Raw genomic sequence first — 20,207 nt, forward strand, 5'->3', positions numbered from 1 at the left:
TTTTCACCTCCTTCCCTAAGCCTGTTTCTCATCTGTAAAATGGGGATGGCTCTGACGTATTTCACACTGTGGCTATGAGGACAGAATAAGATTGCATGTGAAAGTGCCTTGAAAAGCTGTAGAATCAATTGCAAATGGAATTTGGTGTTAGCTCTGTATTCCTTTATGACATCTAGCAGCACCATGCCTTGCTCGAAGTAGTTAGTTGCTCAATACATTTTTGTTGAATGACCAAGGGAATTGGCAAGAGAAATAATGCTATTGGTGGGAATAAAGAACATTTAATGGAATCGGGAAAAACAGATCACTTGGCAATAGAAACATCCATATGGTGAGTGATAATTCAGAAGTTGGGCATTTATGAATAGTTCCGACCAAACCTACATTCCTAATGTCTGCACTTTGTTTTGCTTATTAAAATGATTTAAGTTTTTAACATGACTTTGTCAGATAAAATAAACAGTTAAATTTGAGTATACCTTAAACATTTAGTTCACAAAGCTGGATTGGCCCCAGGCAATACTGTGAGGTCAGCAAAAAAGTACTTTCTGAAATCTTTCCTCCCTTGATGGTAACTTTACACCCTCCAAAACTTCCCCCCACTGCAAAGCCTACTCCTTGTCCCGTTTACCTCCACACACTTAGGACTTTATTATTCTTAGTTCCCCAAGAAGCATTCACCTTAAAGACCACTTGAAAAAAAGAATTCCTAGAGAAGGAGGCTATTTTTTAATCAACAGGAATTAATAAATAATTGTAATTTCAGGCATTAAAAGGGAGTACAAAGGCTTATCAGCCCCATTCAAATCACAATGGTACTTAACTTCACCTTCAGTTGTGGTCTCAACCCTGGAGGTATGTAGAAACATCCAGAGAGCTTCTTAAGAATACTGAAAGCTGAGACCCTACTCACAGGGATTCTGATTTAGTTGGACTAGGTTCAACCCTGCGCAAAGGTGTTTTTGTAAAAGCTCCCCAGGCAATTCTCTTGTGCAGTCAGAGCGAGGAACCACTGATTTAACCCTACATTGGCCCTGCCCTGACTGGTGTGGCTCAATTGGTTGGGCTTCCTCCCACAAAGCAAAAGGTTGCCAGTGGGGACAGTTGCTTGGGTTGTGGGTTCAGTCCCAGGTTGGGGTGCTTACGAGAGACCACAAATCAATGTTTCTCTCTCACATTGATGTTTCTCTCCCTTTCTTTCTCCCTCCCTTTCTCTCTCTCTCTAAAAATGAATAAATAAAAATTAAAAAAATAAACCTACATTGGCTCTGCTCTTGAGAAGAAGAAAAGCTGAATGCCATTTGAAGAATAAACCTAAAGCAGGGTGAGGGTGGAAGGACTGTGAGAGTCATTGATAAAGTGAACAGAAGGATAAAAATAGACCCAGCGACTCGGTAATAAGCAAGTGCTCAGCAGCACCAAAAGAAGAAGTAATATGTGGCTGATTCAGTCCCCCACTCCCAAACCCCCAGGGCAAACGGCCTGGCCCTGTTAGTCTTTAAATCTGCTTTCCAGATGGTTCATGGGTATGACAGTAGATAAAATCTCTGAGCTACAGAGCTATGTTCAAATGGTTGTTGATGTACCTGAGTCAGGAATTCTTCAGTAGATGAGATAATTTTATGTAGAGGATAAATGATTTTGTTACAAAGGAGATCTGTTATTTATTTGCATTTTACTGAGCACTGTGGGTTCAGCATTTGTTACTAAGTTGCTTGTTTGATCCAGCAACTCCAGGATGGATAAAGTGTGAGTTCACATTGTAGAGCTGGATAATCTTTGCTTACGCTTTGGCCCCCTCTGTCATCCTGTAGCAGTGCATTGCTGTTGATATCATAACAAAGCCCTTATTATAATATAACATTTCTCATCACTGCTTGGTTTGCCTTTGCGGTATTTCCCTGCTTCAAAGGTGGCCCTTCAGAAAAGTGGATGGAGAACATGGGCAACATTTTATCCAGCAGTTGTTTTTTTGTGGATACATTCTTAAAACAAAGCACTGCAGAAACAGCTTTGGTATTCTGAGCAAGCAGTGTCTCCTATTTTTAGGGAAAATTGCACCCATGGATAACAAGGCTTCTGGGGGGTGTTTATTGACAAGCCCCTGCTCTGAGATGTCTGGAGAAAAGTCAAGCATCAGGGGGATCCCCTTGATTAAAAAAAGGAAACAGGTTACACTGTGCCCTTTTAGAGAAATGTCTACAGAAGTAAGGGAATGGAATTTAGAAAAACTGGTCCTCATTGTTTGTATTTCTTCCTTTATGTATATATTTACCTTTATGAATACTTAAGCATTCATTTATTTACTTGATTAAGAGGCCAATCATAACTGTACCTTGCTTGGAAGCATTGTAAAGTTTAATTAATGTTTCTAATGCATGAGTTGAACTCACAAGATGAAAGATTCTAATACAGTATATGGAATATGTGTTAAGTGCCCAATCTGGTTTAGTCTGACAACGGCCATAATTCTATAGTGTCCTACACTGCATGTCTTGATTATTGTGGTTTCAGTGACTTCAACCTTGAAAAACGTATTTTCATGTTGAGAATGTGTTTAATATTTGGGTATATAGAATATATGTTTATATTCTAGCTAGCCCCAATTCGTTGATTCTTGACATAAATGATGTTTTACAAAGCAATATGGGAGGTTTTTCTTCTTTGAAATTGGCCAGAGAGGTCAAAAGGACACAAAGTTATGGTCCTCACGCATTATATAATAATATTTAAGTTGGTTTGTGCCACAAAATGTAAATGTTAAATTAAAAAATAACTATTGAAATCACATATCCACATTAAAAGGTGCTATTTAGCAAGGATTGACCTGGCTCAAAGTAAAATGAGGTTGTAAAATGTCAAAAGGAACATTATTATTAATCCTATTTTATATATATTTCCACAAAACTCACTTGCGGATATTTCATAGAAAACTTAAATAGTAGATGAACCACTGGGCCATTAAAAGTGAGCTAGAGCTCAAGAGCCAAGGGTCTGTGCTTTTAGAATTAACAAGTCTCAGTAGAGTGAAGGATTTAGATAACTATGTCAGATTAGGGGCTATTATTACTAGAATGTAGTTGAATATTAACAGGACTTGGCTATCCTTTATGTTACTTAAAAAAAGCTTATCTTTGTATGGCAAAGCATTGCCTTCCAGTTGCACTATTTGTAATTTTAAAAAAGAGCTAACTCTTCCATACATTATTCTAAGGAATATAATTCATGAATTAGAACACGGCCCACTTTTTTCTGTTTTGAAAAGTCCTTGGTTAAAATGCAAATCCTCCTAGAAAAGGTACTTTTGGGCCATTATCAGCTCTCCCATCCATACACCCTTCTTAGGAATATAACTGCATGCATTAGAACAGCCTTGTTCACAACCCTGAAAGTTAGCCAGTTAATCCTCCCTTATAAAGATATGGCGTTATTTTATTCTTATTCAATGAAATATTCAATTCAATAAGAATTTACTCTGCATTTACACAGTTATTCGGCATCTTGTGAAAATGTGAGGCACAATAAAGGAGGGTTTAATGTTTTAGGATACCTTCCCTGGTCTTAAGTGTTTACAGTCTCACATTAGGCAGCAAGGACAACGTGGTACATTCAAAGAGACAGGAGTCCATCTTCCCCCCCTTTCAGGTCTCTATCTCCCTTTTTGGTGGCCCTGGAGCCTAAGTTCCACTAGAGCATTGCTCTCAGCTGGCTCATCAAACAGCACAAAACTGATAGAGTCCCCAAGATGGTACCTTTTCTAGGAGGATTTGCATTTTAACCAAGGACTTTTCAAGACAAAAACAAAGTGAGCCTGTGTAAACAAATTGACTTATTCTTAGGGTTCTGACCGGTCTATCTCAAATTATAGGATACAAACTGCTTTTACTTCACCCACAATCCTGTCACTCCCTTGCTTGTATTTTCTTTGCTTTTTATTGAACTTATTGGGGTGGCAGTGGTTAACAAAATTATACAGGTTTCAGGTGCACAATTCCAGAACACAGTATCTGTACACTGTACTGTGTATTCACCACCCGACGTCAAGTTTCTTTCCATCGCCATTTATACTCTGGTTTCTCTTAAGAGCGCATACATCTTCTGCCTTTCACTCCCCTGCTTTGAAAAGCCCAGCTTAACTTGCTGGTTTCCATGCTATCCCAGTCCACAGGACAGACTCCAGAATTTTTGGTTTTCTGTGCTAGGTACTCTTGAGGTTCATCTTCCTTACTTCAGACCAGACATCCTACTTTCCATATTTCTATAAACAGGCCAGGCCCTTTCACAACTTCCTCCTTTCTCTGTTTCCACTACTCAGGATGCCTTTTATCCCCTCTCCTCTTGTCTTTTTTGGCCACTCTCACTTAGAGACCCAGAATAAACTTCAATTCTTCTGTGAAACTCTATTACAAAGTTCCCCTAAATATCTTGTTTCACCTGTTTCCACAGCACTTTGTACATCTGTTAATAGTACTGTTATGGAAATTAGTTTTGAAAGTATCTCTCCCCACTGGCTTCTCAATGGCAGGGATCTGGTATGGTTTGTGGCATATAAAGTCTTTCAATACATACTCGTTCAGTGTTTCTGCGGATAGAATGATCAACAGGTTGAAAACACAGTTTTATTTTTTTTATTGTTGTTCAATTACAGTTGTCCCCATTCCCCGGCCATTGCTCTCCCCTGGCGGTGTTCTCTGCACCCCCTCCCAATGCCCTCGAATTAACACAAACTCCCAACAGAACATTTACATGGTTTATTGTTGCTAATTTAACCAGATTGACGTTTGTTCTCATGAGTGATCCATTTAAAAATTTTGGCTCGTGGAATACATTGGTAGAAAACACTGACTTTTGCCAATATTCTCCTAACATTTATTCTTAGAGACAAATTGTATGAGCGGAGATTTGGTAACATAAGTGGCTTTTAGTATGTAAACTACCAGGTTAATGACTGATGGGGTCAGGGTTGGACCTGGGTTGTAGGTGTGTTGTAGGTGTGTGTGCGGGGGGGCGGGGGGTGTTACCTTCCTGTTTCCTGGCCTTAGAATGCACCCTTAACTCTGGCCAGCCATCTTGGAAAATGCTCCTGGTAGGAAGTGAAAAGGGTTTGAAGCTACATTACTGAAAAAGGGACAAAAACTCAGCCATATTCAGTACCGGGTCATTGGTGTCCTTGACATAAAAGAGAAGCAATTTATAACTCAACCGAATAGGAAACTCCTTTCCTTGCTATCTAAACTGTTTCTTTTCCTTTCCTAGCTTAACCTCCTGACATTCCTCCCTAGCAGTCCACATAACGGCCTGATTATGTTTTTCTCCATTTGGGATTACTCCCTCCCTGGCCTTGCAAGCCCTCCTTATTCCTTTATCTCTTTCAAAGTTTCCATTCTCTCTTTCCCTTACTTTTTACTTCCTCCCTTCCTCCATCCCTCTCTCCCTCCTCCCCTATTTTCCCAGCTAGCTCACCCCGCCCCTCACCGTCACCACCTTCCCTCCCCTTCAGGCTCCTTCCCGCTCCCTCTCTCACCACCTTTCTCCCCCCCCACCTCTACCCCCGCCGGCCTCGCGTTCAGAAAGCTCCAATCAGGAGCTCCGAAGGTGTCTCGAAGGCCCGCCCCTCCTCCCGGTCCACTTCTCTTACCCCCCTTTTCCCCCTCCCCCCCAGTCCTGCGGACCTGGGGGCTTCAGGATCTGGGCGCTATGAAAAGTGTCTCCTCAGTCACTTCCGGTAAGGGCGCTGCGGCGCGAAGCTTCCCGCGGGACCGTAAAGGAGGGGGTGGGAGTTATCCGTGGAACGGGGGAGGACAGCGCTGCCTGGGAAGGGGGGCGGCAGACCGAGAGAAGAGAGCGAGCGGGAGCCCAAGAGCCGGAGCATCTCGGGCGCCTCTGCCGCTGCTTTCCCGCCGCCTCGCCGCCAGCCAGCGCCCCCGCCCCCCTGGAGCCCGCAGTGCTTCACTCCACCCCCCTCCTACCCTCCGGACAGACACCGCCCCGCCCTCGCTGCCGCGTGACCGGAAGTGGCGCCATCTTTAGCCTCTTGTGCTATTGACAATAACAAGCCTTGCCTCTCTTCCCCCCTCCCCCCAACCACGGCATCTCCCCTCCCAAAGAGAGGGAGAAAAGGAGGAGGAGCTGCAGCCTCACAGACTCACTGAGTCGCTCCAGCAGAAAGGGGGGAGAGAGACCAAAAAGCAGGAAAGGGGGACGGCACGGCCGTTTACCTGTCTGCCTTCTCATTCGCTCTCCCCCCTTGTTCTGCTCACTCCTGGTGTCAGCCTATCCGCCTTCCCAAACCCTCCCATTCCCCCGGTGTAGCCCCCCCTTCACTTTCCTTCTCGTCCTCTGTGTTTCTCCTCTCTTCTTTCTTCCCTTCCCCCTCGAGCATTGCCACCTTCTCTCCTACACGCACGCAGGCATATAAACGTAGGTTTTTGATGCTCCTCTGCCTGTTGACCCCGCTATTTTCATGTTTCCAACAGGTTTTTCTTCCCCCAATCCCTCAGCTGCTGCTGCTGCTCAGGAGGTCAGATCTGCCACTGATGGTAATACCAGCACCACTCCGCCCACCTCTGCCAAGAAGAGAAAGTTAAACAGCAGCAGCAGCAGTAGCAGCAGTAACAGTAGTAACGAGAGAGAAGACTTTGATTCCACCTCTCCCTCCTCTTCCACTCCTCCTTTACAACCTAGGGATTCGGCATCCCCTTCAACCTCGTCTTTCTGCGTGGGGGTTTCGTTGGCTGCTTCCAGCCACGTACCGATACAGAAGAAGCTGCGTTTTGAAGACACCCTGGAGTTTGTAGGGTTTGATGCGAAGATGGCTGAGGAATCCTCCTCTTCCTCCTCCTCATCTTCACCAACTGCTGCAACATCTCAGCAGCAGCAACTTAAAAATAAGAGTATATTAATCTCCTCTGTGGCTTCGGTGCATCACGCAAACGGCCTGGCTAAATCTTCTACCACCGTCTCTAGCTTTGCTAACAGCAAGCCTGGCTCTGCTAAGAAGTTAGTGATCAAGAACTTTAAAGGTAACCAAAGCCAAAATCCATAATCACCTACTAAGGATTTGACACTTGAGCGGTCACGTGTTCTGTTTATGTTAATATATTAAACAGTATAGAGGTGGACTAATGTGTTATGCATAATCAATGAGGTGGAGGGAGGTCCTTTTTTGGGTGGAGGGTTCGTTTTCCGGGGGTGGTTGGTATCCTTGTGCTGAAGCGTACAGCGAGTGTTTCTGTGCAGGATTCTGAGGTCTGTCTCAGTCTATTGTATCTAATCTGTTATTTCTTACAACACTGACAATCGGTATGAGTGATCGGGATTTTACAGGTGAGAAATTTGTATTCTAAAGACCTTTATTTCAGGTGCATAGTTAGTTTTGGCACTGATGGGATTTTTATTTTTGTGTTCCAGTAGGCCACATTCTCCAGTCCCTAGAAATGCAGGTAGCAATGATGATCTTTCCATGCTCAAAGAAGATTTATAGTTAGACTTATAGTGTTGAATACTATATTCTTGAAACTCATTTGTGGAAACAATATTTGGAGAAAAATATTTATGATCTCTGCATTTGTTTCCAAAGGTAGGGTTTGTATACACAGAAGTAGTAACTGTGTACCACTGGTGAAAAGATAGGAACAATTAGTACATCTATATTTTACCATTAAAATGGGTTTTAAAGTACTGACTGCAGCTTTTCGGAAAATTTGTTCATTTTTGTATTTGAGATATGTGATTGAGAGTATTTTGGATTCAAAATTTTATATTGATACAAATATAAAATTAGCAATTAAAAAATGTCAACTTGAGCTGAACTACTTTGTATCTGTTGACTGTTTCTATTTTTCTGACTTACTTTTTCAACACTTAACTGGCAGGTAATAGATGCTAAAGTGTTTATTAAATACAGAAGTAAATGAATGAACTAAAGTAACGTTTACCAGATAAGTGCCTTGTGACTAAATATCAGTATTGAGAAAATTAGATTTTCCATGCTTGTGTTTTCAACATAAGTGTGGAAATAAGGAATATGCTCTATTTTGTCTTAAGCAGAGCGTTATAGTTTTGTTTATTTTTAACCTTTTCTTTTCTCTTATTACTCCTGTCCCATTCCCAGGCTCTCAGGAGTGTTGTAATCTTCCTGATTTAATAGTAGACCTTTCTAAAGTAAATATAAGATGTAACTTACTAATGTGTTCATTGTTTCACTTAAAATATATCGATTTAATAGCTGAGAATTTTTAAAGAGATGAGCTATGATCCTAAATGCATTTGCATACTGGTTTCAGAGACTTTGTTTTGATTTTTTTTCCTGTCCCTCTTAAACTAAGCACACATTATTAAGGCGTTTGGATTTTTAAAATGATTTTCTTTATTTATTTTTAGAGAGAGGGGAAGGGAGGGAGAGAGGAAGAGAAACATCAATGTGCAGTTGCCTCTCGTGCGCCCCCCAGTGGGGACCTGGCCCACAACCCAGGCATGTGTCCTGACTGGGAATCGAACCGGCGACCCTTTGGTTCACAGGCTGGCATTCAATCCACTGAGCCACACCAGCCAGGGTGGCATTTGGATGTTTTAATTAAAACAATACTTATTGCTGGTAAAGGAGGTTTAAAGCCATTCTGAAAATGCTACCTAGGTTCTGGAGTCATTTCGGTGCTTTAATTTTTTTTTTAATTTCGTTCTGCTCATAAATGTAGTTTAAATTCAAACCCAAATTAAAAATGGTTCTCTCCATTTCTACAGATGCTATGTAAATGGGGGAGTTAAACAGACTGGGATTAGAATCCCAATTTTGCCACTGACCGGCTATGTTGACCTTGGACAAACCTTACTAAATGAAACTTCCAGCCTCAGTTTTCTCAGTTGCAAAATAGGGATAATAATACCTTGCTCAGGGCATTATTAGGGGAATTAAAATGTTTATAAAGTACCTTGTACATAATAGGTACTCAGTATTTTAAATCTCAGGTACAAAATTGGCGTTGACTGGAGTTTTACACATGATGAAATAAGACCAGGCATGCTATTTTTTATCTTCCATTCTTGAATTTTTATTTTTTGAAGCACTACAGTCAATAAGAGGAAAAAAAGTTACCTTCAATTTTAATAGATGAGTCAAAATGACAAATAGTATTCTGGCATTTCAAATTTTATTCTTTATATTGAGCCTAAATACAGTGGTTACTTTAAAATTTGGGAAGAATAATTATAAAGATCACAGTTTACCCTTAAAAGTAGTAATACTGTATTTTATGGATCCTTCTGTTCTGTTCTACATATTATTCTCATATCAACCTTTTACATCCTTTCTAGATAAGCCTAAATTACCAGAAAACTACACAGATGAAACATGGCAGAAACTGAAGGAAGCGGTGGAAGCTATCCAGAATAGCACTTCAATTAAGTACAATTTAGAAGAACTCTATCAGGTATGTATTAATGTGGATAACCAGATTTGGACAGCATAAATGAAGGTGGATATATATGGTTTTTACTTTCTTTTTTAACCTTTTTTTAAATTTTTTACTTTTTTCAATTACAGTTTAATATTATTTTGTATTGGTTTCAGGTATACACATAGTGGTTAGATAGTCATATACTTTACAAAATGTTCCCCCTGATATGGATTCTCATGTCACCTTTTGGCTTTCTAATTACAATTTCTTGATTAAATTATACACACTTTTTAAAAAAGATTTATTTTTAGAGAGGGGAAGAGGGAGAAAGAGAGGAAGAGAAACATCAATGTGTGGTTGCATTTTGCGCACCCCCTGCTGGGGACCTGGCCTGCAACCCAGGCATGGGCCCTACACTGGGAATTGAACAGCGACCCTTAGGTTCGTGGGCCGACGCTCAATCCACTGAGCCACAGCATCTATGGCTATGCACACTTTTAATAAATTATGAGTACAGTCGTATTGATATAAATTGGGCTTATCTTGGACCCTTCTGATTAGGATTTACAATTAGGAGTACTTTGGTGTAATAGAAATTATACCTATGCCTTGAATCCCAAAGATGATTTCAGGTGACATACTCTGTTGTAGTCCTTCTTGCTAAGTTACATATAGGAAAGTGCTCCAAGAAATGCAGATATTCTCCATGTATCTGCCTTTTCTGCCTCCCTCCTATTAGTCTTTTGCTGTTACTTTTTTCTTTTTATGTTTCTCTTACCTCCTGGTCTACAAGACACACCTTAGCCAAAAAATGAGCTGCAGGTTGTAGCTCAGCAACTTGGTTCCGTTGTGTTTCTTTTGCTTAACAAATGAGTCTGTACTTGAAGTGTTTAATTTAAATATACTGTTAAGGGCAATTACTGATTTACACTTCTTGCTACCAAGATATTTTATTCTACTGTATTTTCGACACAACCAATTGAAGAAGTTATTTTCCATTATAGCATCCACAGTTTCGTATAAAAACATATTTCAGAGTCCAGTACCTTTGAGGTTTTTTTTTTTTTTTTTTTTTTTTTACTCCTTACCAAAGCCAAGGATATGTTTATTGATTTTAGAGAGAGAGGAAGGGAAAGACAGTGAGAGAGAAAGGTCAGTCAGTTGCCTCCCATATGCTCCCCAACGGGGGATGGAACCTGCAACCTAGGTATATGCCCTGACCAGGAATCTAACCTCTAACCCTTTGGTACACGGGACGATGCTCCAACCAACTGAGCCACCCAGCCAAGGCAGTAGCGTGACTTTTTGTATTAATGAGTACCTTGTAATAATTTATGTTGTTCAATTTATCAAAATTCATAGTTTTCATCTATTTTAGTTGCGAGGCAGTATGGTGATGGACAAACCTTGGATTAGGAGTAAGAAGACAGAGGTTTGGGATCTAGTTTTGGCTGCTATTACCCTTCGGATCTTGGGCAAGGAACTAAACCTCCCTCAGCTTCAGTTTTATTCTCTATAAAACAGGGGAAAGAATGCCTGTCCTGTTTACCTCATGGGCTTGCTTATAAGAATCAAATAAAATGTGAAAAATACCTTGACGCACTACGATATAGAAATATAAGTCAAACTTTTTCATAAGACACAGTGTGGCTTTTTCATTTGTAATTTGTTAATTGAGATCACCAATTTCTGTTGCTGTAAAAACTAAATGAGTCAATGCATGCAAAACGTTCAGAACAATGCCCAACATGGTAATAATGCTATGTAATATCATAAGCATTACAATGCTGGTAATGTCATAAGTATAATGCAATGTAAGTGTCAGGTGGCAGTAGTACCTAGGCTATTACTTCGGGATAAACACACCTCATTTGGCTATGTTGGTATATTACTTACATGGCTCCCAAGTTGTACAATAATAAAAGTAGAATTACAGAATTAAACTTGGAAAGGCCTTAAGAGATCGTGTGGTCCAATATCTTTGTGTTGTGTGCATGGCAGCCTACAAAGACTCATCTCATATTATCTCATTTAAGCATTATAGAAACTCTTTGTGAAGTAGACAGGGTAGTAATTATTACCCATATTCCACCAAGGATGAAACCGAGTCTCAAGGAAGTTAAATAATGTGCCCAGAGTGATATATTGCCAGAGTAAGGGATTCAAACTAAGATGCCCAAGTTTCTCCTTCAGTGTACTTTCCCTACTGTGCTGCCTCACTAATTTACTACAGCACTTCAAATACCTCTGTAGTGTAGTGTTTAAAGCAAATAAATAGTTTTACTTTAGGGAAAAAAAAACTGTCATCAAAGAAGGTTTTTTTTTTCATTTGGGCATACATAGTGTTTTTATTTTGATACACTGTGTTCAGTATCTTTAGTTTCAGTAATGTGTTACTTTGTATAGTTCATATTTATGATGTATTGATTGTGGTTGTTAATTTACCTTGTTTGCCTTGAGTATTTTTCTAGAGCTTTCAGGATCAAAAGTATTTTTCCTGATAAATTGATTATTAAATCCATTTATGTTTCAAGAGCTCATAACATATTTTTTCTGTTTTTTCTTTCTTGTACTTCACAAATATTACCTGCTGTTGTTCAATTGCATTTCTCTAGCTTAAAATCAGTGTTATAACTTTCCAGTACTTGCATTTTGCATAGTAATTTACTACATCTGCAATAATAAATTCGAAAGCATTTGTGTCTAGCTCTTTTGTTGTTTTTGATCATAACTTATAAATGCTCCTTTGGATTCTCAGAAAGATTATTTTGAGATGTTCAACTTCAAAAACAAGGATAAAAGGATAAAGGGAGTAAAATTACTTCATACCATCTGGATTTCAGGTGTTTGTTTGATTTTTGACTGGTTGAAATGTAATTTAATAGTACTCTCCTAAAATTGAAACACTATACAAGTATGTAGTATACCAAACAAAAGTTCTCCAAACCTCTCATTTTTCCATCTGATCCCCTCTCTGTCCCTGATGTAGCGGCCACTTATTTGGCATATATTTGTGCAGAACTTTTTTCCGTGTATGCAAAACCATTTTGCTTTAAAGCTTAAGTATGGAAGTCTCTAGTGTGGATTGCATGTACTGCCTCCTAAGTTTTTAATTTCTGGAAAAGCACATGCTCCTCTGAGTGCATTTGCAGTAAGCAAAGGTTGTCTTTTAAAAAATTTTTTACAGTTTTAAAAGATTTTATTTATTTATTTTTAGAGAGAGGGGAAGAGAGGAAGAGAGGTAAAGAAACATCGGTGTGTGGTTGCCTCTCATGTGCCCCCTGCTGGGGACCTGGCCTGCAACACAGGCACCTGCCCTGACTGGGAACCGAACTGGTGATCCTTTGATTCTCAGGCAGGCGCTCAGTCCGCTGAGCCACACTAGCCAGGGCTAAAAGTGGTTTTTAAATGAGAATTATACCTGAGTATAAAAATTACCTTTCCTTGACAGTCTTGAACCCTGCAAGAGTGAGGCAGTGGTTAATATTGTTTTGGTTTGGATTTTTTTTTTGTTTGCTTGTTTTTAATCACCTACAAATAGGAGTATGGTTAAATGCACTGCTTTTGAGTTAATAAGCCCACTTTAGATTAGAGATCTGCCACTCATACTTCTCTAAGCCTTGGTTTCCTCATTTGCAAAATGGGGAAAACTAACACAGCCTATATTTTGCAGGTGTGTTTAATAATAAATAAAATACTGAAAAAATTACTACAGTGCCTGCAATATATGCTGGTATCATTGATGATGATGATGATAAATATGTAAGTCTTTAAAAAAAGATATTTTTATCTTAGATTATATTTCATTATACAGCTCTAAAGCCACACATGTTTTCAAATTCTAAATCCACACTTAGCCAGAACAGCTGGCTGCTACATAGTTTACATTCTAAATATGTATCAGTGGACACCATTAGACAAATTGAAAAAAATAATAGAAAAAGAGAGGAGCTCTCTAGGAACAATCTCCCTCTGTACTTTCTCAAGAATGTATCTTGGCCCTGGCCGGGTGGCTCAGTTGGTTAGATCATTGTCTTGTGCACTGATAGGTTGCAGGTTTGATCCCTGGTCAGGGCACATACCCAGGTTGCAGGTTCGATCTCCATCAGAGTGCGTGCAGGAAGCAAATGATCGATGTTTCTCTTGCATTAGTGTTTCTCTCTCTCTCTCTAAAGTCAATGTAAATATCCTTGGGTGAGTATAGAAAATGTATCTTCTTTTTACATGTGGCAGCTTGTGAATAATTGGAATTCTGGCATTGGCATTTGAGTTTTACAAAGTAAATCTTTAATTTTATAATAATTTAAAATTATATTTTATTAATTGTGTGTTACAGTTGTCCCTATTTTTACCCCTTTTGCCCCGCTCCACCCAACACACCCCACTCCCTCAGGCAATTCCCACAGCATTGTTTATGTCCATGGATCGTGTATACGAGACTTTGGCTACTCTATATCCTTTACTGTACTTTACATTCTCATGGCTATTTTGTAACTACCTATTTGTACTTCTTAATTCCTTCATCTCTTCACCTATTCCGTCACACCCCATCTGGCAACCATCAAAATGCTCTTCATATCAGTGATTCTGTCTCTGTTCTTGTTTGCTTAGTTTGTTTTTTACATTCAATCATTTTTAAAGATTTTATTTATTTTTAGAGAGAGGGAAGGGGAAGGAGAAAGAGAGGGAGAGAAACATCAGTGTGTGACAGCCCCTGCTCCCTGCACGCTCCCACTGGGGACCTGGCCCACAACCCAGGCATGTGCCCTGACCAGAAACTGAACCAGTTGGCAGGCCAGCCACACCAGCCAGGGCTCAATTGTTGATAGACATATCTTTATTGCCTTTATCTTTACTGTTCATAGTTTTGATATTCTTTTTCTTAAATATGTCCCTTAAATATATCTTAACATTTCATATAATAATGGCTTGGTGATGATTAACTCCTTTAGTTTTTCCTTGTCTGGGAAGCTCTATCTGCCCTTCAATTCTAAATGACAGCTTTGCTGGGCAGAGCAGTCTTGGCTGTAGTCCCTGCTTTTCAAGACTTTGAGTATTTCTTGCCAACCCTGTCTAGCCTGCAAAATTTCTTTTGAGAAATCAGCTGACAGTCTTATGGGGACTCTCCTGTAGGTAACTAACTGCTTTTCTCTTGCTGCTTTTAAGATTCTCTTTATCTTTAACCTTTGGCCTTTTAATTATGGTGTGGTCTTGGTGTGGGCCTCTTTGCATCCATCTTGTTTGGGACTCTCTGTGCTTCCTGGACTTCCATATCTGTTTCCATCACCAAATTAAGGAAGTTTTCCTTTATTATTTTTTCAAATAGTTTTCCAATTTCTTACTCTTCCTCTTCTCCTTCTGACACCCCGATGATATCAGTGTTGGAATGCTTGAAGTTGTCCCACGGGCTGCTTACACTGTCCTCGTTTTCTCGGATTCTTTTTTCTTCTTGTTCTCATCTGTTGTTTTTTGGTTTCCTTATGTTCCAAGTCATTGATTTGATTCTTGGCTTCATCCCCTCTACTGTTGTTTCCCTGTAAATTGTTTTTTATTTCAATTAGTGTATCGTTCATTTCTCACTGGATCTTCTTTATGCTTTTGAGGTCCTCACTAAGTTCCTTGAGCATCCTTATAACCAGTGTTCTGAACTCTGCATCTGATAGATTGTTCATTTCCATTTCGTTTAGTTCTTTTTCTGGTGTTTTGATATGTTCTTTCATTTGGGCCATGTTTCTTTGTCTCCTCATTTTGGCAGCCTCCCTGAGTATGTTTCTATGTATTAGGTAGAGCTGCTATTCCTTCCTGTCTTGGTATCATAGCCTAATATTGTAGGTGTCCTGTAGGGTCCTGTGGCACAGCCTTTCATATCACCCAAGCTGGGTACTCGAGGTAAATCCTCTGTGTGGGCTAAGTATACCCTGCTCTTGTAGTTGAGCTTTGGTTGCTGTTGGCAGGTCAGTGGGAGGGATTTACCCAGGCCAGTCAGCTGCAAGGACTGGCTGTGACCATTGACTACCAACCTCCGCCCTCTGTGGAGGATCAGCTATGGAGGGGTAGGGTGGTGTTGCTCCGATGTGGTCTGTAGCTGTCCACTGGGTGCTCAGGCCCTGGGGTTTTCTGGGTGGTGCAGGCCAAGGTCTGCCCCAACCTGTGTTTTGCCTGGGGCCACCCTGCCTGAGCTATAAAGCAATCTGAGATGGCTGCTACTTGTGCTGGGCTTGGAGATTCCCAGGCAACCCAAGCTGTGAATCTGGGCTGGCTGCTAGTGGTGCCAGTCCTGGGGTCATGTGGCAAGAAGTTTGGGGGCTGGGAGTTTACTGAGGCCAGCTGTTCCTTCTTTGATAGGATTTAGGAAGTTGTGAGGCATGAGCCAAGACCAGGCATTCATATGGAAGAGTCATGGGGAACAGTTTGGTGGGCCAGTAAGTTGGGCAGGATTGAGTTTCGGGATCTCCAAGGTGGGGCAAACAGCGTTAACCAGGTTGATGGAGTCTCGGATATGGCACCCACCTGCAGGCTCTATGGCTGTGGCGGGACGGCCCAGAAAAGGGATGGTGGTCTCTGCCCGCCTTTCTATCTGGGAGAAAGCTGTCCTCCAGTTCTTGCCTTGATCCCAGACACTTCAGTTCTTCCCTTGATCCCACTGGTGCCTTTCAAGCTGCAACCCTGGTGCTAGAGCTCAGAGGAAGTGAGTCTGAGTAAGTCCGTGTGTGGGTTCTTTAAGTGGAACTGCTGGGGACTCCACAAGTTTCTTCAATCCCTGCTGATTTTTGTGGCCAGAAGTCATGGGGACGTGTCCTCCTGGTACTGGAACCCTGGATTGGGGGCATGCTATGGGGCTGGGACTCCTTGCTCCTGAGATCTCCCTCTTGAATTTTTATCTGGCACATGTGAATATGGGTTCAGTCTGTCCTGCATCTCTGCCCCTCCTACCAGTCTGGATGGATGTGGATTCTTTAATTCCGTAGTTGTCAGACTTCCATTCAATTCAATTTCTGAGTGACGGTTCTATAATTTAGTTGTAATTTTGATGTGGTTGTGCAAGGAGGTGAGCCCTGTCTACCTATGCCACCATCTTAACCAGAATTCCCTGTAATATGTTAAATAATGGGGTTATTTTCCTCATGTTCTCAGCCTTTGTATTAATAGCTGTGTAGTGTTTTTAGATCATCCACCATTCTGGGAGGTGGCTACATACTTGTATAGTGCCTCAGTTTTTATATGTGAAAGTGTAACATTTATTTATTTTTTTATCCTTACCAGAGGACATGCTTAGAGAGAGGGGAAGGAAGGAGAGAAACATCAGTTGGTTGTCTCTCATAAGTGCCCAAATCAGGGAACAAACCCACAACCTAGGCATGTGCCCTGACTGGGAATCAAACCTGTGACCTTTTGGTTTATGGAACGATGTTCCAACCAAGCCACACCAGCCAGGGCTACATTTTTTCTTAATATAAATGTCTAGCCATTATCTTTGAAGGTAAGCCTAGTCCATACTTCAATTCTGATTAAAATAATTTGTCTCTTTTAATTACAGGAACTCTTGTTTGGTTAGCTTTTTGTGAAATAAATCTTAAGTCATGAACCCTCTATTAATGATTCATTTGTTGAGAGATGACCACAAGACTGGAAGGAAATAGTTCTTCCATCTCAGTATATAGGTTATTATCCATTGTAAAATCTGGTTGCTTAATAAAATAGTCAATGGTTATAGGAGAGCAGTTAGATTCTTAGCAGAGATGGATAGCTATTCTATATTGTATTCTATGTACGTTTAACTTGTCACTCTGTTGATGTTTTTAAGCTTAGTGTATCACATTATGTATTGCTCCACTTTTTTATTAAAGTATAGTTGACATATAAGTTTAAGGTCTATACAACATAATGATTTGGCATTTGTATACCTTATGAAATGATCACCACAAAGAGTCTAGTTACCATCTATCACCATACAAATTTATTGCAATATTACTGACTGTGTTTCCTGTGCTGTATATTACATCACCATGACACATTTGTTTTATAACTGGATGTTTGTGCCTCTTAATCCCTTTCTCCTTTTTCACCCATTCCTCAACCCCCCTTCCCTTTGGCAACTATCAGTTTCTCTGTAGGAGTCTGTTTCTGTTTTGTTTATTCATTTGTTTTGTTTTGAGATTCTACATATAAGTGAAGTCATATGGTATTTGTCTTTCTCTGACGTATTTCACTTAGTATAATATCCTCTAGATCCATCCATGTTGTCACAAATGGCAAGATTTCATTCTTTTTATGACTGATTAATATTCCATTGTGTGTGTGTGTGTGTGTGTGTACCACATTTTTATCCATTCATCTAGTGATGATCATCTAGGTTGTTTCAAAAGGAGGCATACAGACGGCCAACAGACGCACGAAAAGATGCTCAACATCACTAATCATTAGATCAGTGATTTTCAACTGGTGTGCTGCAAGAATTTTTAAAACATGCAATACCTGACTATCTAGTCAGGGGCACTGACCTCTTTTCCCTGAGATTGTCAAATTAAAAAAATGACAACAGCCAATACAACAATAGCTATCTGCTGTGAATGAATCAAAGTTATACTTTTTTTTGATCAGGTCAGCAAAAAAAAATTGTTTTTGGTGTGCTGCAGAATTTTAGTAATTAGTTTATGTGTACCATGAGATGAAAAAGGTGGAACATCACTTTATTAGGGAAATGCAAATTAAAACCACAATGAGATGTCACCTCATACTTGTCAGAATGGCTATTATCAAAAAGACAACAAATAAGTGTTGGCAAGGATGTGGAGAAAAGGGAACCCTCCTGCGCTGTTGGGGAGAATGAAGATCAGTGCAGCCACTGTGGAAGACAGTATGGAGGATCCTCAGAAAATTAAAAATGGACCTGACATATGACCTAGTAATTTCACTTGTGGGTATTTATCCAAAGAAAATGAAAACACTAATTTGGAAAGACACATGAACACCTGTGTTCACTGTAGCATTATTGACAATAGACTAGATATGGAAACAACCTAGGTATCCATTGATAGATGAATGTATTGCTCCTCTTTTTACTGAATTATTCATTAATAATTTCCTTTCCATTTGAAAAAATGCATAACTATAAATTCTTAGGCCTTGATAATGTTAATCTTAATTAAGCCCCTTTTACTATCTGTAAAATGTATTGTAAGATAATTTAGGTTTCATTGTCTGACTTTCTTTCTGTAAATTCTTAGTTTTTGATATATTTTGAGTATCTTATGTTAGCCATTTTTACTAAATGTAAAAAGAGTTAATTTAGATTTTATTGCTGTATCAGTTTTTGAAAAGTTTCATAATGTATTTTGTTTCTTTAAACATATGGTTTGAGAAATAAGATGCAACCTATTAGGCCAGTGGCCAGAGTTCATCACCCTGGTGGGAATTTAATATCTTTTTTATTTCTGTCATTGTTAAATTAGAAAAATTTCTAGATTTCCTGCATTACTATGTTTAATTCTTTATTTTTACACCCTTTGTATTGTTTATCCCTATTTTAACCCTCTTTATTTTTTATTCTCGTTTTCTCTCATTTCTATCCCTTTCTTTTTCCCAAATGTAATCTTTGCCTTTGCTGTTTCTCAAATCCTGTATTCCCCAAAGCATCAAATTTCAATTTCTGTAGTTTTGCATTTGCTACATGTTTATATTGCGTTGGCCAAAAGGTTCATTTGTTTTTTTCTGTAAGATGGTTCTAGTAGTGCCGAGTTGTCTTTAACTTCATTCAAAACAATTTTGTTAGGTTGTATTGTGACAGCTATCTTGTCAGCATATAAAAAAACTTATCAAAATTGGTGAATTTTAATATTGAAAATGGAAGAAAATATGCAACATTTTAAGTATATTATGCTTTATTATTTCAAGAAAGGTGAAAACACAACCGAAACACAAAGATTTGTGCAGTGTAAGGAAAAGGTGCTGTGACTGACTGAACGTGTCAGAAGTGGTTTGTGAAGTTTCAAGCCCGAGATTTCTCACTTGACGATGCTCCGTGGTCGGGTAGGCCAGTTAAAGTGGATAGCAATCAAATCAGGACATTAATTGAGAACAATCAATATTATACCAATGTGGGAGATAGCCAGCATACTTAAAATATCCAAATTAAACATCAAAAATCCTTTGTACCAGCTTGGTTATGTTAATCACTTTGATGTTTGGGTTCCACATAAGTTAAGTGAAAAAAACTTTCTTGACAATATTTCCACATGTAATTTTCTACCTAAACGTAAGGAAAATGTTCCATTCTTAAAACAAATTCTGACAGGTGATGAAAAGTGGATACTTTATAATAATGTGGAATGGAATAGATTGTGGGGCAAGCGAAACAAACCACCAGCAACCACGCCAAAGGCCAGTCTTAAAGAAGGTGATATCGTGTATATGGTGGGATTGGACTGGAGTCCTCTATTATGAGCTTCTTCTGGAAAACCAAGTGATTAATTCCAACAAGTACTGCTCCCAGTTAGACCAACTAAAAGCAGCACTCCATGAAAAGCATCCGGAATTAGTCAACAGAAAACGCATAATCTTTCATCAGAATAAGGCAAGACCACATGTTTCTTTGATGACCAGGCAAAAACTGTTACAGGTGGCTGGGAAGTTCTGATACATCCACGTATTCACCAGGCGTTGGACCTTCAGATTTCCATTTATTTCAGTCTTTACAAAATTCTCTTAATGGAAAAAATTTCAATTCCCTGGAGGACTGCAAAAGGTACCTGGAACAGTACTTTGCTCAAAAAGTTAGGAAGTTTGGGGAAGATGGAATTATGATATTGCCTG

General features: G+C 39.6%; 1 protein-coding gene across 2 annotated transcripts in view; it reads left to right on the forward strand.

Annotated features, from left to right (window-relative positions):
• The first annotated feature begins 5,608 nt into the window (after positions 1–5,608).
• CUL4B (cullin 4B) overlaps positions 5,609–20,207 on the forward strand; it is a 39,263-nt gene continuing 24,664 nt past the window's right edge. The window contains exons 1-3 of one of the 2 annotated variants that reach the window (XM_054566675.1): positions 5,609–5,725; positions 6,477–7,022; positions 9,313–9,428. In XM_054566675.1, the coding sequence (XP_054422650.1) occupies positions 5,698–5,725; positions 6,477–7,022; positions 9,313–9,428 (690 nt within the window). In that variant the 5' untranslated portion in view covers positions 5,609–5,697. The remainder of the gene's footprint in view (positions 5,726–6,476; positions 7,023–9,312; positions 9,429–20,207) is intronic. The other variant, XM_054566674.1, reaches the window with a different exon arrangement.

The sequence above is a fragment of the Pteronotus mesoamericanus genome, unplaced genomic scaffold, assembly GCF_021234165.1.
Source record: "Pteronotus mesoamericanus isolate MK-2021 breed Mesoamerican mustached bat unplaced genomic scaffold, CSHL_Meso_final contig_178, whole genome shotgun sequence".
Classification (NCBI taxonomy): domain Eukaryota; kingdom Metazoa; phylum Chordata; class Mammalia; order Chiroptera; family Mormoopidae; genus Pteronotus; species Pteronotus mesoamericanus.